Consider the following 16809-nt stretch of genomic DNA (forward strand, 5'->3'; position numbering starts at 1 on the left):
TCATGTAACATTATTATCTCAACTGTACCATCAAGGAAGCCAAAAAATAAAGCCTCTAAAAATAACTTGCCCCAGGCTGGACTTCAATCTCAGGCCATTGGAGCTCTCATATGACAAGCACTTAGCACTGAGATGATGTTGGCCTGCCTTTGAAGAGACATGTTTTAAGCCATGCCACAAAGTATAGATTGTTCATTTATGTAAAATTTGCCATTGGGTGTCCACAAGAGAAATAATCACATGGCTAGAAACCTATCGTAAGCTTGTTTGGTTGAAGCTTCAGATCGTGGTTGTTTTGTGACATGCCAGCTAGACTATAGGCCACCTCCATTTTTAGCTTTGTAATGGTGTGAACCTTAGATGTTCCAGCAACTCACAGGTGAGCAAAGACTTAAAATAGTTGAAAAATTGTGATTAAAATAAGACAAAAAAAAATAAGTCTTCATGCAGACTAAATTCATTTTATTTTCAGAACTGGACTATTCAAGGTAGTTTTTTTGTGGAAAAAAATTAGAATAGTTTAATAATGCTCAGAGTTAGCTCACTGTATTTTTTCCCTTCTGCACTTTTTCAGGATGTTAGTCAAATTTTGTATTTTGGTACTATATTCATTTCAGTAATCAACTTTGATCTGTGAAATTAATCTGTGGTTATTAAATGTTTTATGCCAGGCATTCCCATGATGTGGCTGTTCTTAACAACAACCTGTTTGATTTGTGGAACTTTAAATGGTGATAGATTCTTTAATTTGGAAAATGAAGCGAATCCTGAAGTGTGGATGAATATTGTAAGTCATGGAAACTTCTGAAGAACATCAAATAAAGCAGATTAATGGGTTATGAAATTTTTAAAGGACCTGTTATAGCTGAAAATCTCTGATAAGAAAACAGGTGATTTTTAACATTTCTCCAAAAGTCAAGCTAGGTAGATCTGTTCTTTTGCTGAATAAATACTTTTTAGTAATGCAAAGTATAACTGTGTTTTTATAGACAATTTATATTTTAAGAATATTAAAAATTTATACTTTAAGCCATCTGGATGATATTTATGACTGCTGCTTACTGGGCTATGATTTTATTATCTTTAAACCAAAAGGGATCTCAAAAGACAATTGACTTGAGAATATGGTTTTATCAACAGAATGGGTCAATGCTAAATATATCTTCCCCCCAAAAAAATGCCAATAGTAGACATTTTCTAATATTCTATTTATTTTTTATCAAGACTTTATGTAATAAATTAATTTTACAGTTACCTGGGGCTACAGATTACAGATAAAGCATTTACAGAATGCTTTGTTCTAGTTTCTATGGATAGCACTTAAAGATGTTTAACTAATACTGTCTTTTCACTGGGCAGAGTGAAATCATTGCCTATAATGGCTACCCCAGTGAAGAATATGAAGTCATCACTCAAGATGGGTACATTCTCAGCATCAACAGAATTCCCCATGGACGAAGAGCAACTCGGAGCACAGGTACAAAATTTGTGTCTCTTCTGATAAGAAGGACTGCACATGACTAAAATTTAGTGCTGGCTTTTCTTTAAGAGAGTGACTGATTTACCAAAATTTGTTTGAATTTTGCATTAGCCTTTTTCAATTTTTCTTTATTTTTTATTGTTTAAGCTGTTACAGTTGTTCTCATTTTTTCTTCCTTTCCCCTCCCTCACCCAGCTCCACCCTCTCCCCACCCCAAGCCAACCCCATATTGTTGCCCCTGTCCATGGGCTGTGCATAAATATTTTTTGGTTAGTTCTTTCACCATTTTTCATCCCATCCCCACCTTCTAACAGCTGTCAGTCTATTCTATGTATCTAAGCTTTTGTTACTATCTTGTTTGTTACTTTATTGTGTTCATCAGGTTCCACATATTGAGGTCATGGGATATTTTTCTTTCATTGACTGACTTAATTCACTTAACATAATTTTTTCCAGGTCCATCCATACTGTTGTGAAATGTAAGAGTTTCTTTTTTTTGACTGCTGCGTAGTATTCCATTGTGTAAATGTACCACAGCTTTTTAATCAACTCATCCACTGATGGACACTGAGGCTGTTTCCAAATCTTGGCTATTGTAAATAGCATGACTATAAACACAGAGATGCATACATTTTTTTGTATTGCTGTTTCGGTATCTTTGGGGTATATTCCTAGAAGTGGAATTGCTGGGTCAAAAGGGAGCTCCATCTTTAATTTTTGTTAGGGATACTCCATACTGGTTTCCACAGTGGCTACACCAATGTGCTTCCCCATCACAGTGCATTAGAGTTTCCTTTCCTCCACATCCTTGCCTGCACTTGTCTATTGATTTATTGGTAGTAGCAATTCTACCATGTGTGAGATGATATCTCACTGAGGTTTTAATTTGCATTTCTCTGATAATTAATGATGTTGAGCATTTTTTCATACATCTATGGAAACCTCTGCTTCCACATGGGGAGGAAAGAGAAACTCTAAACAGGGAATTTCAAAGTGTGGAAATCAATTTTACATTAGTCTTTAAATGGTTAACAGGGAGTCTCATTCTTTTCCAATTCTCTGAAGACTGCCAAGAACCTAAAAATACAAAGGGCAAGACTGATCTTGCTGACTGCAACCAGGCTTGCTTGTTAGGGTGTAATTGCAAAGGAAGAGCCTACATTTTGTTGGCTCATTATTAATTTCTTATGTGATAAATTGCTGTATTCCAAGAAAGTGAATTTTCTTGCCATTGGAAAGGGATTGGCTGGATTGTATGAAGTTGGCTGTGGGGTATCCCAAAAGAGTTTCTCTGGTCCCCACTAGAGTCAACAGGCCTCCCTCCTCAGGATAAAAATCCAGCTTAAATGATTGATGTCTGAAGTGTTTTCCAGGAAAGAAAACTGTACCATTCACATATGCTTTGACCTGAGGGAGCGATGGCTTGTAAAATGAAAGAGCATGGCGTTAGTACGGTCTCATTCTAGAATGAAGAGGCCGCCATGCACTGAAGGGGGTAGATAACTGCAAAGCCTCTGAGAGGGGCAGAGAGAGTAAATAAATCTCTGCAAAGCCTCAGCAGCAAATCGTTTACCAGGATCACGACATAACATCCCCCAGCATCTCCATCTCCATCTCCATGGAGAGGCAGAGATAATCATGTTGTTCGCTATTGTCTCTCTCTCTCTGAGAAAGACATTTGTAATTCAAGAGTTTAAAAAAGAGGGGGAGGCGTGATGTTAGTAGGATTATTTGGCAAAACATGAGATACTCAGTTAAAGTTGAATTTCGGAGGAACAACAAACAAGTTTTTTGTGAATGTTCCACTTGAGGATTTAGCACTTAGACGGAAAAAAAATGTATTCATTGTTTACCTGAAATTCGAATTTCATAGGGCTTCCTGTGTCTTTTTGTTTATCGTGTTTGTTTTTTGATGAATCTGGCAACACTCTGGCAACTAAATCTCCTTCAGGCATTGAGGAGAGGGAACTATGAAATACAAAAGAAGAAAACTTTTTCAAGGAATGGTTTCGCTTCAGGAGGGAGAATTTGGGAAGATTTGGAATTAAAAGTCATTTATTAGATGTACTGTTACAAAAGCTTTATATTAATTTAAATGAGTTAAACTTCCCAGCAACCCCAGGAAGTCCATACTATTGATAGTTATTTTACAGATGGTAAAACCGAGGCAAACAGGTTATAAAATAGATGAAGTCAAACAAATAGCAAGTGACAGAACCAGGATCTAACCCCAGGCAGCCTGACTCCACAGCCTGTCCTCTTAACAATTACATTGTAGTGCCTTCTGGGAACATTTTAACCTGGTTCTTCTCATCTCCCCAAATGAATACTCTCTCCATTGGTAATCTGAGAGTTGGCAAAGGAATGTTGAGCTGATTTTACTAGTATAGTTTTCAGATGCTCTCCAGTGGGAAGAGGCTGGGGGTTTGGTTAGAAGTTTGGTGAGAAATTAGTGTTTGTCCATTTATACTCACCCCTTCTTCCCCCTTGGAGGAAGCACTGAAGAGGCATAAGACTTCATAAAATGTGATCACTTTCATGTCTTTGTAAGCCAAACCTGGAAGATATGTAAATATGAAAACATGGAGCAAAGCAGTTACAAGCACATGTTTGCCATGAAACAAAGCTGAGCTTGAGTCCTGGCTCTGTACCTTGTTAGCTGGGTAACCCCTTGGGAAAGTTACTTAATTAACTTAAGTCTTGGTTTCCACATCTGTGAAATGAGGATCCTCAAAAGAGTAGCTACTTTATAGAGTTATTGTAAGAATTTAATAAGCTTTTGTATGTCAGTCAGTTGGCATAACACCAGGTGCAAAGTATGTGCTCAAGAAATTTATGTGATCATGAAGCTCTGCAGGGAAAAGGTGAAGATTGTTTTTGGTTTTTGCTTTTCCTGGGTGTGTGTGTGTGTGTGTGTGTGTGTGTGTTTCTGTCATGTTCCTGAGATGCTCTATTTATCATACATTGTTTTCTCATTATCTATCTAACTGTCTCTCCCCTCTCTCTTTTCCTCCCTCTCTCCAGGGCCCCGGCCAGTTGTGTACATGCAGCATGCCCTGTTTGCAGACAATGCCTCTTGGCTTGAGAATTATGCCAATGGAAGCCTTGGATTCATTCTAGCAGATGCAGGTTATGATGTCTGGATGGGGAACAGTCGGGGGAACACGTGGTCAAGAAGACACAAGACACTATCAGACACTGAAGAGCAATTCTGGGCCTTTAGGTAAACTGTATCTGAGAAAAATTACAAAGAAAGTTGGAGATAATTTCTTTGAATATAATAGGGTGAATGATATTAATAATGATCTATGATATTTGAAGTCACATTTCCTTATAGCTCTTACTAACATCTCAAAGGACAGAAACAGCAAGAAGCTCTGATTTGCACTGATTCTCCCATACGCAAATTATATCATTTTAACAAGATTATTTTAACATCCAATTCTATCCAATGTTATACTTTTAAAGTATGTCCCAAAGGACAGCTGAGGAAATTGTTTTAGTCCTTGAACATTCAAGAGTGAACAAAGGACCTACCTTCTCAAAGCTTATATTCATTCTGGTGTTGCTAATACAAGTCTTTTTTCTTGGGCAGCCAATCACTTTTGCAATGATATGTATCAGTAGTATTTATTTATTTAGAAAAACTGTGGTTGAACTGTATAAAATACTGTTTTCAGAAAAATTCCTATTTGCGGTCTTTAAAACCTTGTTAATGGGCAATGGAGAAGAATCTTTTGATATGCTGACTGTTTCTTTTAGTAAAAGCGATTTCTGCTGTCATCGGAGGGCAGGCTGATGTCCACAGTAGGCTTTCCCTCCCAGGCCTAAGGTCCCTGCTCATATGCAAGTCCACTGCTAGAACAGAGTGGACACTCCTACCATATTAAAGAAATAGTCAGAACCCATGGACAGGTTGAGAAGAAAGGAAGGATAGAGCGAACTGTTAGAGTCAGAACTTCTAGGCAGTGTAGCAAACCTCAGGAAATATTTTGTGCCACCAGTCCTTGGTGGGGAGTTTGGGTCTTATTTACTGTAAGGCATCATGATTTTCATACTTGGGAATATCGATCTAGAGATCTTCTCACATGTTGTTTTAATAAACATTCCTCTAACTCATGGGGTGCCTGACTGCACTAAATATTATATATTAACTGTTCTCTTGTATTAATGCCTGCTGAACTGGTACTATTAAGATTTTGGTATATGTTGATTATATTTTCCTTTATATGGACAGAAATATTAATAACAGCAACATCTGAATGCCTTCTAGCAGCCAGAATCATTTCTTTAATACCAAGCAACCCTTAGAGAATCCCTGATAAATAGCAGGTGTTATCATGTTCATTTCACAGATAAGAAAACTTAAGCTTAGAGCATTTAAGTAACTAATCAAAAGTTATTCAGCTAGTACCTGCTACAATCATGATTTACAACCAGTTTTGTTTCCAAAGTGGGATATTAAAATAGCCCTAAGAGTCTTAAGTCTCCGGAATGGGGAAAGTCTGAAGTAGAGGCACGCAAACTATATGGGGAAAGAAAAGTGAAAGAAACACAATGGAAGGGAATAAAGAAGAGGAATGATAAGCCTGAACTTCAGATAGTATATGAAAGTCTTATGAAATCATTCTTATTGTTAGAAATTGACCTGCATGAATACAGTAAGCAAAAGCTACAATAGCCTACATATAATTGGGTAAGTAACGAAATGCACACCAAATAAATGGACAGTACAGAATTCTATGTGTATTAATATGTGAACAAATGCTCTGATTTTAAACTTAGTTGTATTTATAAGCCCCTGTTTTATTTTTCAGTTTTGACGAAATGGCCAAATATGATCTCCCAAGAATAATAGACTTCATTGTACATAAAACTGGGCAAGAGAAGTTGTATTTTATTGGACATTCACTTGGAACTACAATAGGTATGTTTACAAGAGTCAGCGTTTTACAAGGGTCAGAGTGTTACATGAGTTCACCTTTAAATTGGACCAGAGTTACTGCCATTAATAGTGTCCTTAATGCTCCATCCTGTGCTTAGCACATGACTCTAGTGCCCTAGGTGGCTGCAGACCTGAATTTCAGAGACTGTATGGTGCATAGGGGCCAAATCTTTCCTCCATTTCTGAGACAACAACACATTTGTAACAGTGATGCAATTTTCCAGAATAACATGTACCCAAAATCCAAAGAAGTATCCAAAGTGTAAATTTCAAGACTCCCTCTGAGCTGAAAAAGTAAAGCCTAATGACATAAAATAGTCCCTAAAGAATATAGGCACACGTCAACCATCATGTTGACGTGTGCCTATATTAAAAAGCCCACATGGGATTTTTAAAAAGTAAATTAAAAAGAGGAGCTTATAGTTATATTTGAACAAATTGAAAAGATATGATCACATTTTTATGAGTTGGAATACAAAGGTTTACTATAATAAATCAACTGGGCTTATCTATTTAATGTGCAATTTAATATTACAGAATAGCAATTAAATGTAAGAACTATGTAAAAAATTTTAAGAACAAGACCCTGCTCTTTGAAAATATACTTCTTGATGATTATCTAGATCTTTTGGGAGGAAAAATCAGTAATGTAGCTCCAAATAAAAATGTAAAGGAATCTATACAATTAAAAATGTGAATTTATGAGTGATCTTCCACTGAAGTTTCCAATTTTAAGAGATTTAGCTATATGAAATTGTTTAAGTATGGGTGAAACTGTGCAAGAGACAATACAGATTCTTAAAGTAGTCTCATTATTGCCATGATCATCAACAGCAAATATATATTTATCAGTGTTTAATGCTGATTGGCAGCTTGCAAGCTTGGGAATAGCCAGTGAGCATCAGGGAGCATACTCTATAAGGGTATCAAGGAACTAATAGGGGAAGCCCCCCTCAAAAAAGTGCCACTAACAGGCAAATAATTGCACTAACACGTACTAAGCATTTTCTAGATTTAGGGACCTGTGTTTAGGAAGTTTCCCGTAATACTCTAAGTTTCAGAACAATCCCACTAGTATTTCTGTCTCATAGAAGAGGAAGTGTAAGTTCAGGTAAATGAAGTGGATTGTTCAAGGCCTGTTTGCACATAAAAGACAGAAAGAACACAGATTCAAACCGTGTCAGTTTGACTTTATCCATGAGGTGCTTGGGCATTGGATGGCGCAGGAAGGAATCACTTGGGTGGGGTCTAGAAAAGTGGGTAAGACTTAGATAGGCTTTTATATTTGCTCTGCAAAGAAAACAGAAAATTTGATCATCAGTGCTCGGCACTGCATTTAGAGCATAAAAATTTTTAGTGACTATTATTTGCATATTGGGCAGAGCAGTTCTTGTTTTGTGGGGAAGACCCACTCTTTGCAGGGTGCTTAGCTATCCAGGCCCCAGCTCACTAAGTGATAATAAGGCTCCCCAGTCAGTATGACCACCAAAATACTCACAGAGACCTCCTAGAGGGAAGTATTACACCTGTTTCAGAGTCTTGTATCAATTGCTCAGTCAATTGATAAAAAGCTCTTTTTTTTCCCAACACAGTTTCAATAAGGATTTCGGGGACAGGGGGGTGTGGTGAAACTTCTTCTATGCCCCCTCCGACACACACACACAGTGGTAGGCGGCCAGACAGGCACTTGGAGAATCAAATACTCGGAAACTCCACATAGCCACTTCTGTGTGGAGCTGATCTCCACCCACATCGTCACAAAGCTAGCCGTGGGTGCAATGCTATTGTTTAAAGATCAGAGCAAAGGGAGACATCTGGTTCTTCATGGCACCAGGGTGGACCGAGGGAAATTCTCTTCCAACTTGGAGGCAGGAAAAAGTTCTAGAGGGTTGATAAGCATCTGGTGAATCAGTAGGAACAATGAGGACTCACTCCATTGTGAGAAAGAACAACTGGAATAACTCGATGATACCACAAAAAAAGGCCTGAGTCACCTCCCTTGAACTCACTCTTTACTTTTGGAAGCTCTGGGACTCATTCTGGCAACTCAGAGCCGAGTGTTAAAGGACAATATTGCCAGCACTTAACCCCGTGCTTTGAACGTGAGGTTGTCCATTGTTCACTCGACAGCAGTTGCTTCAGCAGTTTATCTTTCATTCCCTCACTTTCCCCAAGCAAGTTAATTGCCCGAAATTTAAAAAAAAGAAAATGGAGACTTGAGAGGAGAGAGAACTGAAGGCAGATTTCCTTTGCAAAATAATTCAGAAGGTTCTCCCAGTTCATTCCCAAGATCACTGCAATAGAAGGATAAAAATGACAGAGTCCCACTTTTGTTAGTAGAAACAATGTGTATGCCTCATTTTTACAAGATTGTCCTGTTTCCTCTCCCCTCAGGGTTTGTAGCCTTTTCCACTATGCCGGAAGTGGCACAAAGAATCAAAATGAATTTTGCCTTGGGTCCTGTGGTCTCATTCAAATATCCCAAGAGCATTTTTACCAGTTTTTTCCTACTTCCAAGTTCCGCAATCAAGGTAGGCTCTCCATTTCACCAAAATGTATGTGAGGGTCTCATTTTGGGTCATAGATCCTTATTATTTTAAAATCTGTTATGAAGTAAAAATAGGAAGTTCAGATGAAATCTATGGAAAGCAGACTCCGCAGCCAGGTACTTATTTGTGTCCATGTGTGTTCATGTCAGTACCACAGTATCTGCAGTTCTCTTATACAACGTACGACACTCAGTCACTAACAGACCTGACAATATATTTGATATCAGAATTTCTAGCTGAGCTCAGTGCTATGTCAGTTTAAAGTCCATTCATAAGTTGTCTTGTTCCATTCCTGTTGCACTGGGCAGGCCAATGAACTCACAACGACCAAATGGAACATTTTTCCAGTTCATATGATCACTGATATCCCTGACTTTGATGTTGGATAAACCTGAATAATATAACCCTCCCCATGAGGGAGCTTGTTCCAGTTTACTAAAGCTATGATTTTAGAGCTTCAATGTCTTACAGTTCAGTTGTTTATTCAAATATTTATTGGTTATTTTCCAAAAATTGGGAAAGCAGCTTGATTGCTAATTGTGAATTTGGAATTTTATCCATTAAATGTATCTTTCTGTTTGCTTTTTGTTTTTTTAAAAAGGTCATTGGCACAATGAACATGGTGTTTTTACCAAGATTGTACCTTAAATTTGGGGTGAAGGATAAAATGAATGTTGGCTGAAGTGAAGTCAAGGAGACCAATTAGTGTATCAGTAATTTACAGTAAGATGAGGCCCTGGTTTAGAGTGGAGTAGTAGAAATGGGAAAAAAATTATTTGTGAGCTAAGACAAGGAAGAATTTCTATAGGGCCTAATGATTGGTTTGATAATAGTTTGATTGTATTGTTTATTGTGAGCTCAAGTGATGTAACTTCCCTCCTGCGCTGTTGATAGTTCTCTTTCAAAGTGTGCCAATATCAGTGACCACATTTGGACAGTGTTGAGCAGGCAAATTAGTTAAATTAAATTAAGAGACAGAAACATCTCTCTCTGAACACAACAGTTTTGCATATGTATTGCTTTGCCTACAAAGATTGGGTCTGAGGCAAATATTGTCCCTCATTTATCTGTACCATATCCCCTAATGTCAAATTTCCTGCTGCTTTGAGTCCCATTCCCTGACCTCTCCCACCACTTAGTGGTATCTGTTGCTTGCAGAAGTTTCAATCTTCTCATGAGAGATTCCCGACCCAAGGCTACATTCCCAAGCCCTGGAAGTTTTACTATGTTGCCTCCCATGACAAATTTTTTTCTGTCTAATGATGCCCTCTCTGTGGTGCACCATCTCTCCTCTTCAGCATAAGAGCTAGCTAATCACTGACACTACTAGGAAAACAGTGCACACAAGGTAATAGGGAAAACCCTGCTTTTCCTGCCTATTCAGGGCGATATTTAACCTTCAGGAGAAACTGGTCTGCCTTTCTTGCCAATTAGCGAGAAATGAAAAGTGAAGCTGATTACAGAATACAATGGCAAACAACAGGGAACCTTCACCATGAAGAAGCAAATTTGGGGTTGAAGGTTCTTAATACAATCTCTGTAAATTATGTCTGGTGGTCTCTGGGTGCAGATGGATTTATAAGTAGTTACCTTGCCTGAATGATGTGGTCTCCTTGACTGCCACAGCAAATACAAATACAAATTGATCCCCCCAAATTCTTATTCGTGGGGTAAGGAGAAGGTCAAAAAGTCTGGGAATGGTTCTGGAAAGGATAACTATTTTTTATTTTTACAGAGATTTTTTGGTACCAAAGGTTTCTTTTTAGAATATAAATCAGAGAATCCACCTTCTATCAAAATCTGCAACAATAAAATATTATGGGTGATATGTAGTGAACTAATGTCCTTATGGGCTGGATTCAACAAGAAAAATATGAATATGGTATGTATAATGATCACGGGACTATTAAAACTTTCAATGTTTTAAGAGATTACAACTTTTCTTTGACTTATTTTATGTGCCTGTTACACTGCACAAATTAATATAGTATTCTAAGCCCTTAAAGGCCAAGATGTGCTATGCATAGATTAGGAATTTAATGGAGCATGAATATGAAGACTGGGAAACAGAATAAATAGGCAGCTTCATCCTTCCATCCTATCAAGTTTAGGAAAATGAATGTTCTGCAGTGGGTTTCACATCTTCACAGCCATCACTTACTACAGTGAGTTTGATTTTATAATTAATATAATTCATTAAAAAATAAAATTCGAGGAAAGAAAAGAAACATACAAGCATTGAATTTTTTTCACGTGTGCCCTCACTTGTTGAACTACTTTGGCCTCAAAACTCAACAATTAACTTGGAAATTATAAGACAGAATGGAATGGAGATGGAATCCCTCTTCTGGGAAGAAGCAGCAGTCCTGTTTCATCAACTCTTTGTTTCCTTTTATTGAGACTTTAAGGAGGAGGAGGAGACAGAATGAAGAAGAGGAGGAGTTGACATTTGCATAAGAGTGTGGTTGGATAGTTATCTCTGTCATATTCCAAATGGCAGCCAAATGAGACTGACAATGAAGCTAGTCCCAAACGTTTCTCTACCAGCCTACTCTACTCCTATTCATTAAGAAACTAAGTGTGTTACTTAAAAAATGATGGGGAAGCATTGTTCAAAGCTTATGTATTCAAAAGTATATGCACTTAAAAATAATTTCCAAAATATTTTGGTAACTTGGCCTCAAAGTTATACCAAGTAAAATGATGTTATGTTAAATTCACTGAGTAACTCATTTTTTAAAGAAGACAATATTGAAACATTCATTGTCCTGTAAGTCTTTTTATCTACTTTTGACTTCTTACTACAGAGAAACTAAAAAAATTAACTTGGATCTGTTAAAAAAAAAGTAAAGATTTTTAATAGTTCCCTGGATTAGTTTTATTATATTCTGGGATATAAAATTATGATTACTATTATCTCTCTGTAATTTATTCTCTATAATGTTTACAAGGATTGAAGTACAGTGCCCACAGGAATGATTATTTATTAGCTTTTCTTTTACAATATTTTCTTTCATTCTCACAAGAGCCTACGGAATTGGTAGCATAATTTTGAGTATCTTCATTTAATAGATGAAAATACAGAAATACAGACATGTTAACTAACTTGCCCAAAGACACAAAGATTATAAACAATGTTGGACCCTGAAATCCAGGATTTTTGATGCAGTCATCTGTCCGCGCACATGCTCACTCAGCCACTGCCACCCGCACATAACACCTTTCCTCCGTAAGGTCCGTCGTTATTTCTTCTACTTCAAAATAAACTATCTTACAGTTTCAGAACCCATGCAGGTTTGCTTTCAAGCAACCTGTGCCCCTGGCCAGCCCATGACTCACTCATGTGCAAGTGTCTGCCATAAATTCAGATTTATCTGTATGATTCACCTTGCTATTTTGAGAACCTCAGTATTTGTTTACTGATGTTTTGCAGAATTGCTTTCTGTTTCTTAAAAGCATTGTTTATTTCTCTGGGTGATTCTTGTTGTAACATGTGGTTTATTTCCCTTCAGAGTCGGATGGATGTGTATATGTCACATGCTCCCACAGGATCATCTATACAGAATATTCTGCACATAAAACAGGTAGTGTCTTTGTCATGGAAAACCATTCAAATCCTTATTTTCATTATATGTGAAAAGACAGAGTTAGCAGGCCTCCTCTAACAAGATTAGAAGCTAGCTTTCATTTTATCTTTGTCACCATCTTCATGGTTTGATTTCCCTGAATTTAAAGAGAAAGTACAAGGTATGATGCAGACCTGGTAGGTAACATAAGTGATCCCTATCATAAATCAGAGTTTGTAAACTAGGCCCTGAGCCAAAGCAAGAAGTAAACTGGGAAAATCTCAAGAATCTGAGCCTTCCCCAGGGAGAAAAATATCTGAGATTTGACTTCCCTGTAATGAGTTTTTGTTTTCCATTAGCTTTTCCTTCAAATCAAGGGAGGTCATTGCTCTCTCTCTGTTTGACTTTGTTTTTCTAACGGTAAAAAATGTATTTCCGTCTTTCTAGTGGTCCAGAAGCCTCCCAGTGTACAGTGTTTTTCTAAGATTTGCGGTTATCATTCATGATTCTTATTCTGAATATTATATTTCTAAAAAACCATTTATTTCAGCTTTACCGATCTGATGAATTCAGAGCTTATGACTGGGGAAGTGAAGCTGAGAACATGCGCCACTACAATCAGGTGAGTTACTCAGAATACTTCCAGAAGGGTGGTTTTGAGACATTATAAGAAGAAATCATTTGCGAGTGAGAAGAGTCCTACATGGTAATTAGTGGTATTCACATTGATAGAGCTTCTTGAAAATTTTATAATTTTAATATATACTCATTGCAGAAAATCTAGGAAAAAAGAAGCATATACTAAGGAAATTAAATAATTTATAATCTCTCTACCTGAAGATAACTAGAAATATCAATATTTTGTTGCATTTATTCCAGTCTTCTCAGCATCATTGCTTTTACACAACTTTTAATATTTCTTTTTTATTTACACTTACAGCAAGACAAAACCAATGTTCCTGTGGTATTTTTAACATAATTTTTAATGGTACATAATAATGAAAATTGTTTTTTGAAAATCTACAAAAATTTACAGAGTAAATGAATATACATTTCTTGATACCAATGGCAAGAACTGGGATATCACATGAATGTTAAAAGAGTATTATCCACCATAAAGAGATGAGTCTGAAGGCATCATTTTCCGTCTAACCTTACATGCCAAAATTTATAGACTCTTTCAGCTCTCCTGTACTTTTAATCAATCCTGTTGCTACCATTTCTTTTCTCAAAGTCAGGGGCTGGGCTTCTCAGTATGAACTAAACACAGTAAATTCAGTTTTTTCAATATTTTTACCAATTGACATCTTTAAGGCTACTTATTACTGCAAATGTAGATAAATTAAGTTGTTTCTGAGCATCAAAACAGTCAATCAGACCAGTCAATCTCTCAGGAATGTATTGAATTGTTAGAGAAATGATTCTGCTAGGTCTTAAGACACCTATGAGAGCTATGCATATTTTTATTATTATTATTGATCAACTTGATGAAGGTGTTATTTACACACAATAAAATTTACTAATTTGTACGTGTCCAATTCAATGAGCTTTGACAAATATATTCATTTGTGTAACCATAACACAATCAAGATATAGAACATTTCTGTTACCCACAGAAGTTTTCTCCTGCCACTCAGACTATGTATATTCATTCACAAATGCATATGTTCACAAATGCTGAGACAAGGGCCAGAAAACAACAACAACAACAAATGCTACATTGATTACCTTCAGAGAGGGGGAAAAAGAAGGAGCACGCTGAATGGACATGAGGGAGTAAAGGAAGTTCTCGTTTTCATTCATTTTCATCCATTATTTTTATTAAACATGCTTTATATTGTTTACATTTACAAGAAAATGTAGCAAAAGATGTCACTATAATCATTATACCACTATAATGAATTTCCTTTTTTTTTCAGCTTAATTGAGGTAAAATTGGCAAATAAAATTTTAAGATTGAGGTGTAAAATGTGATAACTATGTGATAGTGTAAATGCCCTTAGAATTAATCAACAATGCCCTTAGCTAGTCCTACCCAACTCCGGGCTGATTTTGTTTTATTTGTTTGTGATTTTAGATCACTTGAAGTCAATTATCATTACATTTTAATTTCTTCAATTTGTCCTCTCCTTAAGTTTCCAGCACAATCATTGTGCTCACTCTGTTTTCAAAAATAAGATGACTAACCCAAGGAAACCCCACACAGATAGGGACTTTCTTTTCTCCTGTTCACCAATGTTTTCTCACGTAGCAGAGTACCCGGCACTCACTGGGCCCTTAATGCTTATTTGTTGCATGAAGGAGATTTCTTAACTTCCATCTTACGCACCTGAAAATGTCTCTGTCTTCTTGATTCTGCCCTCTCTCTCAGAAAATGAAGATCCTCTTCTTTTCCAAGATAGTCTGGTCTCCTACCCTTGACCCCATCCCTTTTCATCCTTTCTTCACCCTTGCTCCTTTTATTATCTTAAATGAACTCTTTTCCCTTATGAAAAACAGTTGCCATAGTGTCTTTGCAACTCAGTCCCCTAACTTGGACTTCTGTAATGCAACGAGCTCTGATTTTTTTTTCCCTTCCTTCTTTGGTTGCTCTCTTGGTGCTCTCCACTGGCTCCTCTCTGTATTTCCCACCACTCGCCAACTGTCAGCACACCCCCAGGATTCTTCACATCTCTTTATCTCTTTCTCCCTTGGAGAATTTAGCCATCCTCATAGCTTCAATTTTCCCCTTCTGTGGACCATCCATCCTGCTTGTCTAGATTGTTTCTGGACCTACTTATCACCTATCCCTTCTTCAAGGCATTCCACAAACTGATGCTCATACAGTCCTCCAAAGACTGAGCTCTGAGAAACGACCCCGCTTTGTCCCCAAAACTTCTGAAGTCTGTCCAAATAGCTTAGGCTGGCATTTAGACCTTGACTGTCTACCTCCAAACTTGTTTCACACGTCTTCTTATCTGAGTATATATTGGACAGCTTGCCATTCCTCACTGTGGCATGTGTGATCTTCCTGCCTGCTAGGAAGCCCTTCCACCCTCCTTCCTATCTGTCAAAATCCAACTATCACTCCAGAGTCATTTCAAATGACTTCTTTTTACAGGAAGCTCCCAGTTGGAAATAATTTCTTCTTTGTCTTCACTTCTATTGCCTTTGTGGAGTGTTTTACAGCATTTAACATACCCTATGTTAAACAACCCAGCCATCATACCCTTACAGAATTTAACATACCCTATGTTAAACAACCCAACCTATGTTGTATACAAATGTTTATTTGGTTATCTTGCCTTTATTCTTCAAACTCCTTGAAGATAAGGACCATTGCATGTTTCCCTCCTATTTCCCTCAGTGCTTGGCTGAACCGTGGACTTGGTAGATATTGATTTGGTAGCCTCTCCACTTACTTGAATTTGGTTGTCGCTGTGAGGAGCTTCCTCTCATGAATGCCCTTTCTCTCCCTTCCCTAGAGTCATCCCCCACTGTACAACTTGACTGCTATGACAGTGCCTACTGCAATTTGGGTTGGTGGAAATGATGTTCTTGCAACACTCGAGGATGTGGCCAGGATACTCCCCCAAATCAGGAATCTCCATTACTTCAAGCTCTTGCCAGATTGGAACCACTTCGACTTCATCTGGGGCCTCGATGCTGCTGAACGGGTGTACAGTAAAATCATAGATTTGATGAAGGCATATTCCTAACTGCAATACATCTACTTTTAGTTAAAAGTTGCTTCCAAGCGCATGAGGCTTTGGGAAAAATAATAATCTGCAATGTGGTCTACCCCAACATCCTCCACCTTGATGATGTTGCTGAGTGTTCCCTTATCACGGAGTCTCAACGGGGAATTATTTCAACCCTGCTGCTCTATCTCTAAGAAATATCTGCACCTGAAATCTCAGTCTTTTCTCTTCAATCAGAGTTAGGTCTTTTTCATCCAAGAAGGCCTAATAAACTTATCTTTGCTAACTGTGCCCTTGAGAGAGGAATTAAAAGAGGATTTTTCTTTCCTATTTCAAGTATATACAGTGGCTCTTTGAAAATGATACTTTCTCCCCATCCCACTCCGGTTGTCAAAGGATTGAACCAAGCACAGGAGTGCTTGCCTAGAGAACAAGGACTTGTCCAGGCAGCTATTTGGGAATATATTCTGGGTGGCTGTGACCCTTTGGTTTACTTGAAGTCATATTTAGGGCTATAGTCATTATGGTCACATATATGCAAACCTTGAAATAAAACCTGGTGTATGTCAAGCATGAAAGAAAACAGCAG

At 37.5% G+C, this 16809-nt stretch overlaps 1 protein-coding gene across 1 annotated transcript; it reads left to right on the forward strand.

Annotated features, from left to right (window-relative positions):
• The first annotated feature begins 679 nt into the window (after positions 1 to 679).
• Positions 680 to 16238, forward strand: LIPN (lipase family member N). The gene is made up of 9 exons (XM_054572460.1): positions 680 to 787; positions 1360 to 1477; positions 4505 to 4703; positions 6298 to 6407; positions 8820 to 8956; positions 10710 to 10856; positions 12487 to 12558; positions 13091 to 13162; positions 16005 to 16238. Exons 1-9 carry the CDS (start codon positions 680 to 682, stop codon positions 16236 to 16238), a joined length of 1197 nt encoding a protein of 398 aa, XP_054428435.1.
• Positions 16239 to 16809: the final 571 nt, after the last annotated feature.

This window comes from Pteronotus mesoamericanus, unplaced genomic scaffold (genome assembly GCF_021234165.1).
Source record: "Pteronotus mesoamericanus isolate MK-2021 breed Mesoamerican mustached bat unplaced genomic scaffold, CSHL_Meso_final contig_24, whole genome shotgun sequence".
In the NCBI taxonomy this organism is placed as follows: Eukaryota; Metazoa; Chordata; class Mammalia; order Chiroptera; family Mormoopidae; genus Pteronotus; species Pteronotus mesoamericanus.